The following is a 21,936-nucleotide window of genomic DNA, read 5'->3' as shown; positions in this document are numbered from 1 at the left end:
CTGTACCGTCTCTTTTTGTTTCCAGTACGGCTTAAGGGTGAAGGAAGGGGAGCAATAGCTGACTGGACTCTGAAATTTGTCTCTGCTGGGCGGGAGCGCGGCTCGGAGGTGGGAGGGGGAAGGGGCGGGCCCCCAGAGTAGTAGGGCGGGGCCCCAGCTCGGAGGCGCGGCCAGAGGTTCTCAGAGGGCGGGACCGCTGCTGGAGGGCGGGGCCAAGGGTGTGAGTCAGAGGGAGGAGCCTCAGGCGAGACGGCGGAAGAGCCTGAAGAGGGAGGGGCCAAAACGGCTGCTGTCTGGGTGGGGCCGCGTGATAAAGGGGCGTGGCTTCCAGAGAGGTCCAGTGGGAGGTACTGCAAGTGTCTGCTAGGGGAGCGCGGGACTCACGCGGGAGGGCGGGATCTCAGAAACCCCCAGGAGGGCGGAGCTTCATGCGGTGGGGCGGAGTCCTAGCACTGAAGGGCGGGCCCTCGGGTGCGCGCGGGCTGGGCGGGTCTGGCTCGGCTCAGGGCACAATGGCCTGAGCTACGGGCTGAGCGTGAGCTCCACCCCGTTCTCCGCGCCGCGGGCCGGGCTCACCGAGGCTTCTCCCTCACGCCGTGCCGGCGTCGGGCCATGTACTCGGGGAACCGTAGCGGCGGCCAGGGCTACTGGGAGGACGGGGCGGGCGCGGAGGGCGCAGCACCGGCGGGCACGCGGAGCCCGGCTCCTCTCTTCAGCCCCTCGGCGTACGAGCGCCTGGCGCTGCTGCTGGGTTGCCTCGCGCTGCTGGGCGTCGGCGGCAACCTGCTGGTGCTGCTTCTCTACTCCAAGTTCCCGCGACTGCGCACTCCCACCCACCTCTTCCTGGTCAACCTCAGCCTGGGCGACCTGCTGGTATCCCTGTTCGGAGTCACCTTCACCTTCGCGTCGTGCCTGCGGAACGGCTGGGTGTGGGACGCCGTGGGCTGCGCGTGGGACGGGTTTAGCGGCAGCCTCTTTGGTGAGTCGCCCGGGACGCGTTTTCCTTGCCTCTCAACTTTCCCTGGGTACATCAGCTCTGGGCCTCCGTCCTCCCCGGGATCGTCCCTGATAGCCAGTCATCACCCACAACTTCCTATCTCTCCTCTTTGAGAACCTCCTTTCATCCCCAACCCTCGTCTCCCTTCTCCCAGGAAAACTCCCTTCCACCTGGTCTTCATCCCCCAACTCTGTTTCCCTCTTCCCCTGGGTCTACACATCCTTCCTCCCAGCCAGTCATCAACCCCAGCTCCCCATGCCTCTGCAGCACTTTTCAAAGTCTCCCTGCCGCTGTTATGCCACATGATGTGCCCTCATCTGTTTTTACTTCCTACTGTAGCTCAACGGGGCATCTCACAGTAGACAGGGAAAAAGAAATGAGGGCCTGTAGAGTCAAGAGATGCAAGTCAAAAGTCAACTCCTGAAAAGTGGAGGTGGGGACAAAGAGAGATTTAATTCATAAATTTAGTTAGTATTTGTTTCTCAAAATGACTTGCAGAATCCTAAATAACGCAGTATTTAACACCCCCCCCCCACTCGTTAGCAATTATACATAGTTGAATGCTTTCTAGGGAGTGAGACTATTATATTTTTTATTGTATTTTCTCTGCATGGGTTCTGTCACACCAGAGGTTACAAATGACACAAAGAAATCCAACTCATGTGAATAAATAATTAGCAGGGAAGCCAGTACATTTAATTAAAGTAGAACTTCTTGATTTCTTGAATTTTATATTGAGAATTGACAGGCTGAAGGTTGACTAATCCAGTATTCTAAGCCTGGGGAAAACGTGTGTGTGTGTGTGTGTGTGTGTGTGTGTGTCCTAAGGATTTCATTTGTACAATGATTTAAAATAGAAATGGATATTTCTTAAGGCTTAAAGTCCCTTTTTAGGAACCTTAAACACATTGATAATTTACTATTGCCTTGATCTTGGCAGATCTTAGAGAAAACATCTGTGTAATATGCTGTGCAGTTTTTATTTGCCAACTTACATGTGACAAACCCAAATCTCATGGTATTTATCATGATTCCCTTTTTAAAGTTTTAACACAAAATTTAGGAGTTAGAATGTTTTTTTCACTGATCAACAGTTCTGATACTTTCTTATTCTCTTTCCCCTAATAAACATTGATCTAAGGACTAACTTTCTATAACAATATTGAACCTTGAAGAAGATCTGTAAGAGGATATGAGTGGTAATATAGGTTGACTATGTAATTATTCTCTGTTACTTAAAAAAAAAATGTTTGTTGGGAGGGTTTTTTGTTTTCTTGGTTTTTTTTTGTTGTTGTTTTTTGTTTTTTTTTTTAGGTGGATTAATCTTTAAAAAAGGTGATGTGTCAAGGGCCTTGCTTGCAGAAGCCCTGGGATAGGCGACAGGTGTTTGAAGACGTTAAAGTCCTTTTTCTGTGAAGTACTTCCCCCTACCCCCCTGTTGTGTTCACTGTCTCCATCTGGGACTGAGAAAACAGGAATGGGTTGAGTTTTTCTTATGTCTGCAGCACCCACCCTGTCTCTCCCTGGCTTGCTCTGCCAACCCTATCTTCCAGAAGCCTCTCTGCCCTTTCTTCCCCTTCTGAATTCCTGCTGAGGTCTGTCAGCATCAGAAGAGATTTCTTTAAAGACTGCAAGAAACATCCACACTGATGTTTTCACTGGAGGGCTCCTTTATTCAGGGCATCTATTAGGACTTTGAATCATGGCATTTATTCCCATCCTGAAACCTGATGTTGATCTTCTGGGGTTAGAGGATTGGGAATAAGTTACTTCCTGGAGATAAGGCTAGAGTGAGGTGACTGCAGAACTTACATTCTTAGCAAATAATTTTTCCCAGAATATGCTTCTTGAGTAGGATAAAGGTGGAGATAGAGAAGATTGTTCCCTTTCTGTTCCTAAGCCAGGACTAATCAATTCTAAGTACCGAAGGAGAGTGCATTTTTAATTGCTGAAAGTTGCTAGCTGCTTGCTCCAGGCTTTGGTGAGGCTGCTGGCACTGGTCAGATGGCACAAGGGTGGGTTGTATGGCTACCCCATTGCCTGGGCTTTCCCAAGCTATTCACTCTCATAGACTTCCAGTTTTCCCATCTTTGTTATCTTCTATTGAGCTTTCTGTGGTTTAAGTCATCTATCCTATTTCCTTTGTATTTTTGAAAGCTACTGTGTTCTGTAGGTTAGAAAGTGTCTACACTTGGTGCTTATAAACCCATCCCCTCTCACTGCCACCTTCAGCCTTGTTCTGTGCCCGGGGGAAGTACATAAATCCTTATACTTTACATATTCTCATAGGTTTTCTCTGCCTCTTTGTACTCTGCTTGAAGTGCGAGTAAGTTATTCACATATTCTTGAATGCATATATATGTGTGTATCTACATATATGTGTATATATACACACACACGCACACGCACACACACACACATGGGCACCAGGCAATTGCTTCATTCTGGGCTCTGGTCCTGGCATCTCAGAGAAGGCTAAAAATAAATAGAATCCCTGATAATCTTGGTCAGAGGTTTCCACCAGCTGGGCTCGTTAGGATCACTATTTCAGTTAAACTGATCTGTCCAGCCAGTGACCTAGTAAAGTTCATTTAAATCCCAATTGGATGGCTTATTTTACAAATATCAGAATAACCATTTTCTTCCTTGTACCTGCACCTAGATGTCAGCAGATTTAATGGTAGTGCAAAGTAGAGAAGCCGAAGAACACTTATTGCTACTGTATATGATGAGCAGTCAAAAGGCTGGCAGTAGGGTGTATAAGTGTGTTAGTCTGTAGACTTCAGGTGAGTATGTCCAAAGGGAAGAGCTGCCAGCCACACCTAGCATTGCATGGACTATAGCCAGCATTGCGGTGGAAGGGAACAGAAGAATCGCTTTTCATTATTTCTTTAGAAATGAAAACAACATCCTTAGAAAGATATTCATGGTTGCAGAGATAGTCTGGCAAAATGCAAGAATATGAAGAATAGATGTTATTTATGTTACAGTGTTTTAAATAGGTAACCAAGAACTTTCATTTTTAGGTTATACATGTACTTTGATACTGATTGTAATTGAATATCTGAGTGTCTCAAGTATCTACTCCAAGATCTATAGGGTAGTTAGGGATGTAAAAATCTTCTCTACAGTTGTTCTGGGATTGCCTGCAGACTTTCCTGGTCATAGTAATATTCTCCACTATGTTCGCATGATCATAATGCATAGCATGTTTCACAGTAAAGCCACATAGTTCTTTTAGTCTTAACTCATGGTATTGTCTAAATATTTTATTAGAAATCAATAATTGTATAATACTACTTTTTTTTAATTTATTGGGATATTGTGTCTATACCTCACAACAGTATTGCCTGACTTCAGGGGAGGGAATATAAAATACCTTTTGTTCATTAGAAAAAATTTTGGGAAGCATTTAATGAATTGCTTTGGGTAAAGGTTTGTATCCACATTAACAAGTCAGACTCCAGTGGATTGGAATTGCTGTTGCATGAAATTGCTTTTCTATTATTTACAATTGTGTTCTTTTCTTGAATTTTCGTCTTGCAGAGAAGAGTTCCAGTCACAAATGCATATGTGATACATGGTAACATTTACCGCTAAGGTGAAATGCAGAAATGAAAAGGACACATCCGTTTTGAGTATTCTCAGATATGATTACATGCACTTTATAGTGTTTTCCATGCTACTGACTTTTTTAATGTTTAAAAATTGTAACAGTTAAAAAGCTTAGGACTTATAAACTCAGTGTTTCTGAATGAACATCACAAGTAGAGATTTTATTACAGCATCAGTACCTCAGAAGAGCCTTCAACCTAGATCTATACAGTATTCTTTCATCAGCTGTGGCCTGAAGCTTCAGCTCCTAGGATGGCAGACAAGCTTCCCACAGAGTTTGATGTGATTATAATAGGGACAGGTTTGCCTGAGTCCATCCTGGCAGCTGCATGTTCAAGAAGTGGACAGAGAGTTCTTCATGTTGACTCAAGGAGTTACTATGGAGGGAACTGGGCGAGTTTCAGCTTTACAGGTTTGCTGTCCTGGTTGAAGGACTATCAACAGAACCATGACAGAACAGAGGAAGGTATGACTGCCTCATGGCAAGACCTGATTCATGAAACAGAAGAAGCCATTGCTCTTTGCAAGAAGGATGAAACTATTCAGCACACAGAAGTCTTCTGTTATGCTAGTCAAGATGTGGAAGACAGCATGCAAGAGGCTGATGTTCTTCAGAAAAGCCCCTCCCCAGAGGCATCTGCTACTCTGGCTGACTCTCTGGATTCTGCAAGCTTACCCAAAGAAAGGCACTCAGCACACTGTACAAGCTATGAGGAGCCTTCTAGACATACAGAGGGAAGTGATAGAGAGCTTTCACTACCCTCAACTGATGCAGAGGACTCACTGGAGAAAGAAAAGTACTGTGGAGATGAAACTGGTATGCACACAGTTTCAGATGGAGATAAAGGTGAACACAAACTTGTAGAAGACAGCACTGAACAACCAAAGAGAAATAAGATTACTTACTCTCAAATGGTTAAGGAGAGCCGGAGATTTAATATTGACTTGGTATCAAAGCTGCTGTATTCTCAAGGGTCACTGATTGATCTTCTAATCAAATCGAATGTTAGTCGTTATGCAGAATTTAAGACTGTCACTAGGATCCTTGCATTTCGGGAAGGGAAGATAGAACAGGTGCCTTGCTCCAGAGCCGATGTCTTTAACAGTAAAGAGCTCACTATGGTTGAAAAGAGAATGCTAATGAAGTTTCTTACATTCTGTTTAGACTATGAACAACATTCTGATGAATACCAAGACTTCAAACAGTGTTCATTTTCTGACTACTTAAAAACTAAAAAACTAACACCCAACCTCCAGCATTTCATACTGCACTCAATTGCAATGACATCAGAATCATCCTGCACTACATTAGATGGGCTTCAAGCAACAAAAAACTTCCTTCAGTGTCTTGGACGGTTTGGCAACACTCCCTTTATATTTCCTTTGTATGGCCAAGGAGAAATTCCCCAGTGTTTCTGCAGGATGTGTGCAGTTTTTGGTGGAATCTATTGTCTTCGCCATAAAGTACAATGCCTTGTAGTTGACAAAGACTCTGGAAGATGTAAAGGAATCATAGATGACTTTGGTCAGAGAATAAGTGCCAACTACTTTATTGTGGAAGACAGTTATCTTTCTAAGGAGACGTGTTCAAATGTGCAATATAAGCAGATCTCAAGGGCAGTGCTCATCACAGATCAGTCCATTCTGAAGTCGGATTCAGACCAGCAGATTTCCATTTTGGTAGTGCCTCCTCTGGAGCCAGGAACCGCTTCTGTTCGGGTCATGGAATTATGTTCATCAACCATGACATGTATGAAGGACAGCTATCTGGTCCACCTGACCTGTTTCTCTTCAAAAACAGCCAAAGAAGACTTGGAACCTGTGGTGAAGCAGTTATTCATTCCTTTTGCAGAAACAGAAGCAGAAACAGACAAAGAAGAACTCAGAAAACCAAGACTCTTGTGGGCTTTGTATTTTAATATGAGAGACTCCTCGGGAGTGAGCCGAAGCTCATACTGTGGCTTACCTTCCAATGTGTACATCTGCTCTGGGCCTGACTGTGGACTGGGGAATGAGCACGCAGTCAAGCAAGCGGAAACACTGTTCCAGGAGATGTTTCCCAGTGAAGAGTTCTGCCCTCCTCCACCAAACCCTGAAGACATTATCTTTGAAGCTGAGGGCTAGCAACCAGGTACTCCTAGAGTTAGTAATACACTTACCACTAAGCTAGCCACCCCAAGGACATCAAGAACTTTTAAAACTTAGAACACCTTCAAAAACAAAAACAAACACTGGAAATGCTTCATCCTGGCCTCAAAACATTGTCATATGAAAGAATGAGCAGCAGTAACTGTAAGAAGCACTGTTCACGTGTCTTCAACACTGAGATACTGGGTACTGCTAACCTTTCAGCAACTGATTTGTTGGTGACTTGGCTCTTTCGTTTCAGAATTGGCTCCAGGAATTCAGAATCTTTGAATGCTGTTCACTTTCATTTTACTTCTGGGTCCCTCGTTAGCACCTTTGCTTACTTAAGGTACTATCACACTTGCTCCTGCTTAGGTTTTTATCTTCTTTTGTACAAAATTAATACCTAAGGACTACTTAAGCTACTGCTGCAGCTACTATTGTTAATACCTCAGATACATAGAGGGACACATAAATCATAAACTGGGAGTGTTTTTTGTGTATTACATGAACACATAGAGATGGTAGTAGGAGTAGCAGCTAATTCAAATGCCATGCGATAAGACACAATTGTCAGAAGCTTAGCTGTGCATGCTGCTGTGTCTTGGGGTTGACACTTACATGTGAATTCACCTGCTTGACCATTGGAACTCAGGAGGCAGTAAGACTACCCTAGCCTACTTTATAAGAAGAGATACCTTTTAGTAATCTAAGAAACTCATATTTAAGATACACCACAATCTGGGCGTGGTGGCTCACTCATGTAATCCTGTCATTCAGGAGGCTGAGACAGGAGGATTGCTGTGACCCAGGCCTGTCTGGGCTACAGTGTTGAAACTATTTCAAAACAAAACAATCCCCCTCCCACCAAAAAAGAAGTACATTATAAAGAAAACTGAAGGAACAAGATTTATTCAGAAAAAAACTTTTATAGAGCCGACAATAACACTTAAAAGAACTCCCAACTCAGGCTAACATAAATTAATTACCCCAGAAAAAGGTACTGTAGGATAGATGTTTAGAAATTATCAGAAAGGAATTCCCTAGGAGGAACAGTGGTGAATCTTAATATGGGATTATAGATAGCTTTACATTTTAGATAGATTTCCCCATCCAGGCTTCTCAGGGTGAAGCACGCCACCTGGTTGGCTGGACTTTCATAAGCATTGGTAATGGACAGAGGGTATGACTTCTACATGTGTGTTTCCTGGAGATGGGAAGTTTCCCTCTAGAACCACCTGCTGTACCCCAGCAGTGAAAACCCTCTGTACTGTGGGAAGGGGCACAGCATGGTAATAGACACAATGTGTTCTGAGTATACTCTTACTCGTCTTTAGTGAGGAAAGCAAGGCAAGTCGTTCACACGAATGACAGCATGCTGACAATAGACAGCCATCAATTGGTGTTTGCTTTTTAAAGAAAATATTGGGTATATCTTAAGGTTTAAATCTAGCCTAACACCTGAAATGACCTAAAAATAGCAATTAAGAAAATAACAATTCTAAGATCTGTAAAATGGATTGGTAAGAAGTGAGAGTAATTCAGACCCACTGTATAAAGTTGTCAGAACCAGTCTGTTCCAGAGACATTTTAAAAAGCTATAGCAGTAAAAGATAAACAGATATTTCAAAAGGCAGAACTGAATGTATTGGAACTAAAGATTAGACTAGGCCAAAGCACTGTTTGTTTGTTTGTTTGTTTGTTCTAAACTAAGGAAGCGAATATATTACTTTGAATCACCACAAAATAATAAGTTGGAAATGAGACAAACCAGTAAAAAGTATTAATTAAACCAGTAAAACCTATTAGGAATGTTATCTAATTTTTCTAACAAGTTAGAATGGGCTTATTGTAGTTTTCAGATGTTTAAGAAATAAAATCATAAATGCTACTTTTCACCAATTATATTTTCACTCAATGAGGGCTCCATTCTAAAAATCAAAAAGCGCCAGAGGTGTGATTCCAGGTAGGTGGGAACTGCAGGGTACAGTATTGGCAAAGAGCTAACAACAGAAAGAAACAGTTACTTACAGTGACTCAGGATTAGAGGGCTGTGTCCAGTAGAGTGGCCATACATCAGCAGGAACAGAACAGAACCCTTACTGTTAACTGCACTAACCAGAAACGTAGTCACATTTGCTTTAATTATGTTTGCTACTGATTTTGTAGGCTTTTCATAATATGATAAGCAACTACTTAAAACTTAACTCAAACTTATATTGGGAAAGCATGTATGAACCATTTCTCAAGCAGAAATGAAAGGCCTTATTACTATTTTAAATCTGTATATGGCTGAAAAAATTGTCACTGGAATAAAAATGCAAATTAAAGATGCAGAAAGAAACCAGTGCAAATACATTCTATTTCCATGGCTTTATAATTTACAAAACCTATAACATATAAATATATTACAAACAGAAAATAATTTCATAAGTTGCAAGATAGTTTCTTGAAATCTCTAGATTCTAACAGTGATAGAATTTTAAAAATCATTGAGATATATATATATATATATATAGCTTTAAAATGTTATGTAGCTATATTAGAATAATTTAAGAAAGATACTAAAAGAGAAGGCTTAATGAAGGAGCTAAATTTAAAATATGAGTATTCTCCCACGAGAACTATCTTGGCTTGAAGAAAATGCTATAAACACAGGGAGACCTCACATCATTCACGACTAGTTGTCTGATCTCAAGGCAATCACTTTTAGCTTCCATTCACTATCTATAAAGTAGATATAATACTTAACAGACTTATTGTAAAGATCAAGTTAGATAATATATAAGAACTCATATCTAAGGTAAAGCCAGCATGACATTTGTATGTAAGTGGTTTTTATTGTAATATCATTTGTGATGCCAAGCTTATGCTTTATTTAATCTGAGAGAATTGTGATAAATTATCCAGGAAAGTAAGCAGGGAAAGCCACATTCAGTTTTAGAGGGGAAACTACAGGGCTTTGCCTTTCAAGTTCTTAAGGCATGATAACTGTAATCTAACTGTTCTGTGGTGCTGAGTTCAAGGAAGTTAAGACTAGTTAGCTATCTGGAAGGAAGGATTTAGAAGCTGTATCAGTATGGGGATAGGCACTAGGTCCACTTGTCATCAAGTAATGCAGTTTATTTGTAAGTGAAACTGATAAGCATAAAAGTAGTAAGACTATGATTTTTACCCCAGTCATGATGCCAAGGAATGTTCTCGCAGTGAACATTGACAAGGTACATCAGCTAAAATTAAACTGAAAAACAAAACAAGGAGAGAAGGTGGAATAAAGAAGCTATCGCTATTTCATGAGTGTTTTTTAAATTTTTATTTAAGTTTAGTTTAGTTTAGTTTTTTTGAGATAGGGTTTCTCTGTGTAACCCTGGTTGTCCTGGAACTCTATAGATCAGGTTGTCCTTGAACTAGGAGAGCTGCCTGCCTCTGCCTCCCAAGTGCTGGGATTAAAGGTGTGTGCCTGGCTTGTTTTTATTATTATTATTTTTAAGTGGGTGCAAATTCTTTAGGTTTCCCACTCTTCTTGTGTATAGTATAAAGAGATAGGTTGCAAATGAGAAAAAAAATCAAAAAAAAATTTGATCCTCAAATTAATGTGTATTAAAATAGAGATTGAAGCAGTGTTGACTGAGTTCCTACTATTTTTAAATCTACATGAGTCTTCCTACAGTAGCACCATGTATTCGAGGTCATTTTGAAGAACTACTTAGGAGATTAACCAGACTTCTATAACAGATATTTTTGACATCACTTTGAGTAGCACATACCCACAAAAATACTCAGACTGAACAAATAAATAAATAAAGCTACTTTTAATCAGATGTTCTAGCAATTTCATTTATATGTTTTTTTTTTTTTTAAGAAAGCTTACTGACTAAGAAATGGATAAATGTTGCTATATTGCTAGTGCTATTGTAAGCTTAGAGAGAGTTAAATGGCATATGTAAGATTGTATGTAAACAAGTCTGAGGATCAAAAGATGTTAGTTTACACCAGAAATTATGTGTGCTGGTTACATTTGTGTAAAAATTTAGACCTCTACACTGGAAGGAATCAGAAGGCATGTAACTGCAGGTAATATATGATCTCTTTGTTTCTGTAAGATATTAATGTGCAGAACTAAAATAAAAGATTAATTTGTGAAATGGTTTGTTTGATTGATGAAAAATACTAATATCTTGGAAACATGTAAATTCTGTTTTAAATTAAAAACATATATTTCTGTTAGAGTAAAAGATGATCTCTAAGAATGTGTGGATGAAAGTTTCACAGGACTTTGTAAGAAGAAACTTTGGGTGGAGATTGCTTTTCATTTTCTTGTCTTTTCTCAGCTGTCTAATTTTAAGAACTAATCACATAATAGTAGGTGCCTTCCAGTTCATCAGTGTGAAGATCTTCCATGGCCTAGCATGATAGTGCATGCCTGTAATACCAAAGCTTGGGAGACTGAAGAAAGGGGATTGCTGTAAGTTTGAGGCTATCCTGGACGACATAACAAACCATCCAGGGCTGTGCGTACATCCTGTCTCAAGAGATAATAAGAATTACATAGTGACCCAAATCTAAGGCCATACATCACTGGAGACTGAAGTCTGAGAGCCATGGAGATGAAGTCGATTCACGGGGATCCACTGAGCAGTTGCAGGGAGTCTGTTGCCAGGGAATATACTTAGGGACTGTGGACACAGGCTGATACTTTCTTCATTCTGCTTCAGTGATCCAAAGTGATTTATCACAAAACATCAGCTAAACAACTGCTGATTATGGTGTCAGTCAGTTAATGGTTAAAAATTTGAAAGCAAACAGGACATGTTCTCTACCTGAGAAGCCTGCTGGAACACTTGCTCTAAGGTAAGGTGGCCTTCCCATTAACTAGCATATATGACATTTTCTACCCACCACCTTCCCCTTTCCTCAGAAAACCGAAAACAACCCTCTGGCTTTCAATACATGATCCTTCCCCCCCCCCCACCCCGATTTCATTTTGTAAGTTTTTCTTCTTTTAGACTGACAGTTTGTAAGAACATTCAAACTCTCCCCCTCGCCCCACCCTCGACACTTCTTCAAGAGGATACCAAAGCTTTGAGTTACATAGTTGGGAACAAGCTGCTTAAAGACTAAAAGCTGGCTCAGTCAGTGGTTGCTGAAGTCCATTCATCTAACCTTCAGCAGCTTTGTGTCCTGTCAGGAGAGGAAGTACAACAGTCCCAAGCGCAAGGTCCTGAGTGTTGAGGGAGGCGCAAATAAAACAGCCAACTGACAGAATCCAAAACTACCAAAAATAAAGCTCTGTTTAGGATCGGCTTTATTTGTCTCTGTGGTTGATCTCGTTGAAGTCCTTTACCATAGGCCTTTGTGTTAGCACTTCATTTAAATTTGCATTTATATATTCATTTTCGGTGGGGGCTGCTACAGTGCACTTGTCAAAGTCATGGCTACTGGTCTGTCTGTCCTTCCACTACAAAGTTTCCAGGGATCAGGTCCTTAGGCTGGTCAGTGGGTCTCTTATCCACTGAACCATCTCACCAGTCTTTATAACTTTTATTATTACTGCTTTTGTGTTGGCTTTTTTTTTTTTTTTAAGAAAAGATTTCATATATTCAGGTTGTCTTGAACTTACTGAGTATGACCTTGCATTTCAAAAGAACTTCTGATCCTCTTTGGCTGGGGCTGCAAGTATGTGTCCACACCTAATTTGGGGGTGCTGGAGATTGAACCCAGGGTATCTTGAATATTAGGCAAGCATTCTCCAGCTTAACCACATCCTCAACCCCTTTTATTAACCTTTATTAGAGTGAGCTGTTGTTTCTTTTTGATCAATGAAAGAATGCTTTCATGTTTTAACATGGGGAACAATATCTAGCTTTGTGTAAAATGTACCCAATGCATATCATGGGTGACTCGACTGTTTTGTGAGTAGTAGGACAGCAATTTACTACAGTGTGCATAGGGCACTGACTACTTTCCTCAGGGTACCACTGTAAGACAAGGAAAGGCAAGTCTATATCCATTTAGCAATGAGTCCTGAGATCTCAGTGATGTGCCTGGACTCCCAGTTAGTATATAGATCCATCAGCATCTCTTAAGATGCTGTGGTCCCACTTGTCCTGAATCTGAATAGAGTGGATTGTTTCACGTTCATGTGCAAAACATGAATCACAACCTGAAGTGATAGCACTGAGAAGTTAACTTTCTAACAAACATGCTATGAATTAAAATTTGTGCAATTAAAGCAGACCGATCAGGGTTGAATGGACGGGGACATTATACTCACATGTGAAATTTATTTATCCTGCTAGTGCTGTCAAGGGCTTTCCATTAATTATTCCTACAATCGCCCTGTGAATTTAGCATTTACTGTGGCTGCACATACATTTAATCCTTTATACACTTCCTTACAACTACTTACAGATGAATACCCACAAGAAGAAGAGTGGCAAGGGCTATGTATATGATTGGCAAGTGTCAGGAAGGTAGGTGTTTGTAGTTTAGTCAAAAGGAAGTAGCATCTTCAAGCATTATAGTTTATAGGAAATAATTCTTGAAGATGTCCTGAACTCACTCAGTATGACCTTGCATTTCAAAGACATCTGCATGGAGGATTTATATCAGGGTGTTGCTTGCTTCTGCCTCTTTGAGGCAGAGTTTTATAGCTTAAGCTGACCTTGAACTTGCTGTGTAGCTAAAGATAATCTTGACCTTGTGACTCTCCACCTCTCAATCCTGAGGTTATAGGTGTGCACCACAATTTCACTTATTTTTGCTGTATGGCATATAATTAAAGGCGGAGTCTGTCTTTTGAGATCTACTTGTTCCTTTATTCATCTCAAATTTATTATTGATAACTGAGTTAGAATGTTATTTGTAAGTTAGCATTATTATGTTTATAATCTTATAATTAAACCTTTTAAATAAGTTTCAAGAGTTTTACATCATAAGGAAGAAATACTGCAGAAGGTCTCGCTAAAGATCCAGGGATCTTGCTTTTAGCCAATTAGTGATTATGGATTTTCCTTTTAGAATGAACCAATAAGACCATTTCAAAATGGCACAAGCTTTACTTTCAAGATGTGTCATTAATTTTCTACCATTAGGGCAATGGTTCTCAAACCAAGGCATCTGCCCTCTAGCAGACATTAGGGAATGTTGGGAGCCTTTGTTGTCAAAATGGGGAAGAGGAAAGAGTAGAGGAAGGGGAATGGGAGGCTATCAGCATTCAGTGAGACTGAAATGAGTGTATTTACCTCAGGGAAGCTCTCAACAGGGAGTCACTCAGACAGACATCAGTGCTCTCAAGAATGAGAGGCTCAGACCAGGTAAATACCCGGGATCTCCATGAGGAACCTCATTTCTCTGTGCACCAATGTCTCCCTGTTGTCCTCAGGATTTCTGACTAGGTCACTTGTTCTTCGTACCATGTCACACACAGTAATTCCAGTCTGTGTACTGAGCTGCTTTAGTCATCCCCACACTGCTTGTACTCACCAGTCTCCCTTCTGAGTCAACGGTACCTTCCTTCTGGAGTTTTAAGATCATGGAAACAATTCAGAAAATCAGTTAACATCTCCCACTTTTTTTTTTTTTTGGTCAGATATGAATGAGAAGTTTTATGGATTTTAAAAAACATCTCCAGGAAATAGAATGATTCTAAGACAATTAGAAATGAGGAAATTTTTATAGGCTGCAGAAAAAAAGTACTCCCAAACTAATATAAAATAGCATATTTTGAAATGCTCTCTGAAAGAATATTATGTGAAAGTTCTTATTACATGCATCTGACCCTGTGAGTTTTAGAAGAGCCAAGAGAAAGACGGAAAGAGTTGCCCGAAGTAGAATTGCAGTTACTTTGACACTCGACCAGAAGTGTAGAAGATGTTGAGACAGTGCCACAGATGTTAACTGTAGGAAATGCTTAATTAACACAGAGAAAACCCTTAAGATGGTTCCACAGTGGGATGCAGAGGTTCCTCACTGAACACTCTCCCAGTTTCTGGGCCGAATTTTACAGATGAAAACTAACACTGGGCACTTACCTTTCCTAGGCACTCCTGTAAGTTCTTACTATCTTTTATTTAATCCCCATTAACCACCCAGGTTAGGTGCTTTTATTGGCCTCATTTTGCAGAAAAGAAAACAGACACGTTGAAGGCAGGGAATTTGACAAACATCACAAAGCTGGTAAGTAGGAGGGCAGAAATGTGCTTCAAATGAACTCTGATACCATAACTCACAGACTGACTGAGAGATACTTCAATTTTCAGAGACGTGTCAGATGTAGTCCAGAGGCACAAGGAACTACATACATTCCAGGAACTGTTCTTGTCTCCTCTGTATATTCATTACTTTTTAAAAGCAGCTCTGTGATAAGCATTTGTGTTTCTATGTGGGATAAGACAGATTGTTCATTAATTCCCAGAGTCACCGAAAGGTAAGCAGTACAGTTCAGAGTCTACTGGGGCTGGCACTGACCTACAGTTAGCTAATATGTTATGTTGTACAAATATTACAGGTTGTACAAATGACTGGAGAACACAGTCATAAACCATTGAATGCACAGGAAAGTTACTCGTAGGCAGATCTTGGAATGCTTCACAAATGGGAAGGTAGTTGGTCTAGACCTCAAGGCTGGAAAGGATTAGTATGGGATGATTGAAGGGAAAGTATTCGCTGTCAGGAACATGGTAGAAACAAGTCCTTGTTTGACTTGAAATGGAACTCCCACTCTTCCATTACTTCTGGACTGTTAAGATTCCTAGGTGTATCTTCCTCTTCATAGGCTTGTGAAAGCTCAAGGATTTGAGGCAAAGATGGCTAGTACTGTTATAACTGTCCCAGAATAGGTTTGCATTGAACCCAGCCTGTGATAGAAAGGGAGACACACTGTTCTGATGGCATTATTTCAGAGCCAAACTGTGGGCTCAAAATTCTTTTCCGTTAGCACCTGTGCCTGGAGACTGTGCCACTTCCAGTTACATATCACAGTCTATTTAATTTACTTTCTCCTTAGTGGATAAAGAAATATGGCACAGAAGTAGTACAGGAGAGATATCAAATAGTAAATAGTAAAGTCAAAGGGAATTTCCTAAGAGCCTGGTTCAGTGTTGACATTGCATTGGTTCAGTAAACTAATGCTTTATTGTCAGATGTGTCCATTCATGAAACTATACTGACAGACTTAGCTTGAAGGATAGGTCTGAAAATTATGGGAAGTTCTTAAAAAAAAAAAAAAAAATCATCAGGCACCTCTCTGGCATTTAGGATTAGTAGACTCACAGAGCTCATTGGACAGAGCCAGGTTATGTATTGTGCCATCTAGAGGGACTAACATGAATAACAGATATGTTATTAGGAATTTAATTTTTGTGGCAGTTTTGGTAAAGTGTATTGAAGCATTCACATTTTGTGCACTTGCTTCTATAACATTACTAGCAATTGTCTTAAAGCATCGTTGCTATATATAAAATAAAGCTACATGAATTATAATATCCAGCTCCAACACTGTTTTATATACTGTTGCCCAGGTGGCATTGCAAGTGCTTTGTGAGTACTAATGAATTCACTTTCCAGTTCAGTTCTGTACTTAGGGTTACTTAGATGGTATTATTACCCCATATTATTAATAGTTAAGGAAATACAAGCTCCTGGCAGTTGACCCATTCAAGGTCACACAAAAAGAGGGAGATACAGAGTTGACCTTAATGTTAAGCTGTCTCCTTGCACCACCTTCAGATGAATGAGAAACTGCAAGAGACTCAAAGGTCCACAGTGTGAAACCAGAAAGAGAAAACTGTGGAAATAAACCACTGACAAACCATTCAGGGTCCGTACCCAGCAAGTCCTCCTTATTCCAAAAGCTTGTCTCACTGTAGCTCATCTCTCCGGCAAGGTTCCTGAAGGGGGATGGATAGCCTCCATAACTCATTTCTTTATGGCCTCTGTATTTCTTTGATCTTGTCCAACACTAACCACCTACTCATCATGCCCCTGCAGCCTCTGCTCATGACCAGTAAGTACCCAACACCTTTGAACAATGTCTTTACCCGCTTACTTTAACTCCAGTGGTTCCCAAGGATGTTGACTTTCACTACTCTCAGTGTTTTGTCCAATATTCCATATTGCCAAAGACCAGGTACTGGAGGCCACTGCACAGTGAGCCCCACTGCTGCTTTCCAAGGCAGCCTTCATGCTGTAACTATCACTCCACCCACGAGACTGCAAAACTGAACTCGCTGCAACACAAATGCATGAGAAATGCAGAGCTTCCTTGTCTGGCCATGGCTTCCTTCATTCATAAGCGTTTGCCTTCTTCCTGGATTATTCCCAGTAGCTGGCAGTTGCCTTCCCCAATTGTCCATTAAATTGTACCCATTTGAGTCTATCTTCCAGATTGATGGACAGATAGATATTAGGGGTGTGTGTGTTCTCTACTGAAAAATAAATGTTCATTTTAAAAGATATAGAAAGATTCTTAGGATAAAAGAACCCTATTTCCATTAAAATCTAGAGGGAAGCAAAATAATATGACCCAATGAGAAAGGAAAACAACTGATGGGCAGCCCTGTATGTAGAAGTTTCTTGAACAACATCCCATAGATGCTAAGCTTCTTAAATAGTTTTCCTGTGGTTGCACTGCCCAGACCAAGGGTCATGGTGGTATCACTGCTCTGCTGCAGGTGCGAAAACTTCTGGAAACAATTCAGGAACTTGAGTAGACAAAAAATGGGTATGGAGATGGCTGGGGGCAGGGCAGGTGGCACAGTCAAAGGTTGTCTGCAGTGCAGTTTGGTATGGGGTGATACACAATGATTCTGTACCCTTGTGTGGCTGCCTAATGAGTGGGCCTGTGGTAGAAATCTTGGAAAATGAATAACAACAAAACAAAAACCAAAACCCTGTGAGAGTTGGCATTTATCCAAACCAATCTGGGTCAGCTGGTCTGAAAGTCCGAATCACCACAGGAACTGATTTGTGGGATGAGCACTGGGATGAGCAGTTGAGACCGCCTCCTGGGAGCTACATGGTGGCTCTTTGTCAGGCTGGTGGGTGGAAGCACTGTTCCAGTTAAGGACAGGGCTGCTGTTCTGACAAGAGGACTTAGTGTTCATGAGCAAGTGAAAGCATGAAAGCATGAGTGGTTCTGGGAGCAGCTGTGCTCTGACACCTAGTCCTGCTTTGTGCCCTTGGACAAGACAGTTACAGAGCCCCCTCTTTAACTTGGTCTTCTCTTTTTGTCTTCCCACTTTTGCCACTGGGGACTCGGTATGACTGGGACTTTGGAGGAAATGATTTTCTTGTGTATCCCACATCCCCATCCTGGCCACCAAGATGAATTTCACCTTAAACTTCCCATACAGCCATGTGATAAAGTAATGCTTTAAGCTCTAGACATTGGGTTCCTGAGTTTTACTCCCAGCCATGTATCAACGTCTTCCTTTAAGCCATCCCACAGGCTTCTTATCTTCTTTCCCCATTCTCCTCTTATGATCCTGGCTAGCTTATATTTTCTAGCTGATTAATTACTTACACGAACACAGTTCTTCCACTTCTCATTCTTAGAAAAATACCCTGGTCCCTCAAGCTGGATGGATATTCTCTAGTTAAGTCATAGCATCATATTTTAAGTGACCCTATAGTCACTTAAAATAGTGTTGCTACCATCTGCTGTATACCCTGGATCTCTGGAGAGTTTTGCAAATTATAAAGTGACTGAATGGAAATATAATTAGCTACTTCTCAGATTTCTTATGCTTTCGACTTCCTTTTGTGCTGTTAGGCATAAGAGCCCTCCACCTTTTATTTGTTCATTTGAGTTATCTCACATTTTGTTCCCTTGGTGCCAAATTATTAGTCTAGCATGCTGGAGTGTACTTAGAAACTAGACTCATTGCACTAGGAAGGGCACCCTAGCACCATTCCACAGCTCATTCACAAGACGATTTCTTTTCATGGATTTAAAATGACCTCAAGCTTCCCTCTTGATCACAGCCAACTTTCTTTGGACAGATCTTTCTAGGAAAAACAATCCTGAGAAAGCCCTGGATCAGCAGCCAGATGATCTGGGTTTTCATTCAAGCAAGATCCTGTGACCTCAGACTTGTCACACAGTCAGCACATTGTCCACCTTGAGTTCTGTGTCCTCTGGGAAGCAGGAATAAGCACAGAGAGGGATTTAATGGAGGCTGTCTTCCTCGGCTACAGTTGCAGGGATCAGCAATTACCTGGAAAGGAGGAACTAAAAGACTGCCAACTCAGAGTCAAGGTAAATAGTCCAAAATGGGGATGTCTGTAAAAGTTGGGCTATAGAAAAGACAAAGAGCTGCACTGGAAGTTAAAGTTAGAGACCAGTGAGAGCTGGTATCCGAAGGCCTAAATAGTCGGGTGAGATCATGGAAAGAGAATCGTGGGTGTCTTCCAAGTTACCACAGGGTGTCTAGGGTGTCCATGCCCAGCATTTTACCAGCTGCATCAATTACTTATCCCTTCTTCCTTTAAAAAATTACCATATTTAATGGACAAAACCACAGGCAGTACTAGCTAGGAGCAGCATGAACAAGAATAGAAACAGCAGCAGATGTTTGAACTATGAGAAGAGAGTTATAGACTGAAGCATGAACACTGCCAGCCGAGTAACTCTCTTTTGGGGACTCGATGACTTCGATAAGGCAGCTTATTATCATGAGTCACTATAGGCACCGAGTGGCTACTTCTGCCTGCCAGTGAACAATAGGTATAATTAAAGTACTTACCAGAAATAGTTTTGAAAAATAAAATGTATTTTATTTGGATGAGATGTTGCCTATATATATGTATGCATACCATATATGTATCTGGCGCCTATAGAGGTTAAAAAAAAAAAGTCTGATCCCCTGGAATAGGAGCTATAGATCACTGTGAGCTACAAAGTGGGTGCTGAGGGCCAAACCTGAGTCCTCTGTGACAATGACTCTTAACCACTGAACATCTCTTCAGCTCCTGAGGGTTTTTTTTTTTTTTAAAGCAAACTATTTAAAACACATATTAAAGAGTTCTAACTTTTATGCTGTTCTTCCCTTGTTTTGGAACTGGATCTTATATACTATGAAGAAAGATTTGTGTTTTAGAAGAAATAGTTGAAAATGGAAATTGAGAAACAGCAGGAAGTAGATATGAAAGAGGAGATCAATCATTAGAACATTTTTTAACCTAAATAAGGTAAATCAAAAAGCAACTGTCATATTGGTGCTTTGGAGAATTGTTGCTTAAATGGAAGCTGAGCATTCTAACAGCTTGAAAGCCCTAAGCTTACAAAATGGTCTGACACTGCAGCTCAGCACGGTGATGGGATGTATACAGTCGGCAGCAAGCAGATTCGGTCTCCTATCTCAACCCCCTACCTCACGTGCGGGGAAATGATGATTCCCAAACTTGGACTTTGGAAGCAAGCTCTGTGGTTCAAACGCTGGCTCAGCTAAATGGCAGTGGCAATGGTACTTTCTATGTGTCACAGTGTTGAGAGGATTAAATGAGGATTAAATACAGGAGCTGCTCAGAACCAAACCTGACACACTAGAAGCGTCCACTTCTCTGTGTTCATGGGTTGGAATGAACGAATTATCTATTAGTGAAGGGGGTAAGGAAGCTTTTCCAACAAGTAGACATCATAAATAAATTATCAATGAATTGCTACCTTGCTTAAAATATCAAGCAAGTGTTTTCAAGCATTAAACATACCTCTACTCCTTAATGTTCAAATATGAGTAAAGGCTGCTGATTGTAAGAAACGGGACTGGGGCCTCACTGAACTGATCACATGATCCAAAGGGTTTTATTTTTTGTTTGTTTGTTTGTTTTTTGCAAGGCAAACAGTTTTATTTCTTCAGATGGGTGCTTAATCAAGCAGGCAAGTACACCCAGCCAGGGTCCTGCTGGATTTTTAATCCTAACATAAAGAGATTCTGGGCCTTGTTCAAAGTGGTCAGATCTTCACCTCATACTGGCTAATTTAAAGTGATGCAGTTGGTAGGCTGAATGCAGTTTTGAGCACAGAGGGCAACCTTGATGTTAAAAGAAGTGCTGAACTTAGCATAATTTTTACATATTTGCAAACTGACTTTTAAAAAAAAATTAATGGCTTTTTTTTTATCCTACTTAACCCTTTGATGTAAAAGGTAGCAGGTTTTGTTTCCCACAAAAGGAACAAAGTAGCATCTTATGAAGTAGCCTTCAAATGGCTTAGCTTCTGTTGCCCTATGCAGATAAGCAAAGCTCAGTCTCACCTCTTCCTGGATAGGACCAGCAGGCCCAGGACCATCTACCCCCACCCCCTGCCCCTCACCAGGTTCAATCATCAGTTTCCCACAGAAGGTCTCCTCTCTTCCAAGGAGTTTCTTTTATCACTTTCCTTGAAGTGGGTGTGTGCTCCTTTGAGTGATGGGCCCCACCTCACTAGCTCTTCTGTCAAACAGATGCAAACATCTGGCCCAGGAGGCAGGCAGTACTGCTCTAAGCCTTTGTTCTGTTAGGAAACTGCTTTTTCAGTCTTGACAGTGATCTAGAAATATGCTACTAGATGTGACCATCTAGTGGCCAAAGTAGAAAATAACATTGTTCTTGAGTATTTGACACATCCTGAGTTGACGCTCAAGAGTCCTCTCCATTTCTATGCTTTCTGCTTACTCTGCACCAACCTGAAGTGATTTTACTCTCAAGTGTACAAAAACACTTTACACATTATCATTTTACCAAGTTCATTCACATTCTAAATGAAGCAGGAAAATACACACACACACACACACACACACAGAGAGAGAGACAGAGACAGAGACAGAGAGAGACAGACAGAAAGAGAGAGAGAGAGAGACAGGGAAGGGGGTAAGAGGGAGAGTATTTTGTTTTTTCTCAAATACGTTGACTTTCTTGGTGTCAAATGGACAATTACGAGTATGAGCTGTAACTTAATATAGGCCAATTGGCTCAAACACATACTTTTATTTATTTAAATCCTCTAGAATTTATCTCATTGTTTCATACCTATTTCTTTTTATAATTTATGTCTTATTTCCTAGCATGGTACCTAGTGTGCAATGTGTCTGTTGTATGTTTGTTGGCAAATGAAGCAAACGGATGCATAATCAAGCTGCATCTCAAAGAACTGTTTGACTGAAGCTGATGCAGAGAATTAACATGTAAATGTCTCTCTTGCATCCCAGCTTTTTAAT

The 21,936-nt window shown here is 41.0% G+C and overlaps 2 protein-coding genes across 3 annotated transcripts in view; both read left to right on the top strand.

Moving 5' to 3' along the window:
- The first annotated feature begins 365 nt into the window (after positions 1-365).
- The window catches only part of Opn3 (opsin 3), a 31,739-nt gene continuing 10,168 nt past the window's right edge, over positions 366-21,936 (top strand). Inside the window, exons 1-2 of one of the 2 annotated variants that reach the window (XM_034520230.2) lie at positions 493-979; positions 4,544-4,680. In XM_034520230.2, coding sequence (XP_034376121.1) covers positions 613-979; positions 4,544-4,584 — 408 coding nt within the window. In that variant the 5' untranslated portion in view covers positions 493-612 and the 3' untranslated portion in view covers positions 4,585-4,680. Of the gene's footprint in view, positions 980-4,543; positions 4,681-21,936 lie in introns of those variants that run through there. The other variant, XM_034520229.2, reaches the window with a different exon arrangement.
- On the top strand, positions 4,865-10,884 carry Chml (CHM like Rab escort protein). The gene has a single exon (XM_034520228.2). The coding sequence runs from the start codon at positions 4,865-4,867 to the stop codon at positions 6,734-6,736; it is 1,872 nt and encodes a 623-aa protein (XP_034376119.1). The 3' UTR covers positions 6,737-10,884.

This window comes from Arvicanthis niloticus, chromosome 16 (assembly GCF_011762505.2).
Source record: "Arvicanthis niloticus isolate mArvNil1 chromosome 16, mArvNil1.pat.X, whole genome shotgun sequence".
Taxonomy (NCBI): Eukaryota; Metazoa; Chordata; class Mammalia; order Rodentia; family Muridae; genus Arvicanthis; species Arvicanthis niloticus.
This window is presented reverse-complemented; position numbering and strand designations above follow the sequence as displayed.

Excerpts from the sequence above, each read along its gene's own strand:
- Chml (XM_034520228.2), top strand. The coding sequence starts at position 4,865 with ATGGCAGACAAGCTTCCCACAGAGTTTGATGTGATTATAATAGGGACA.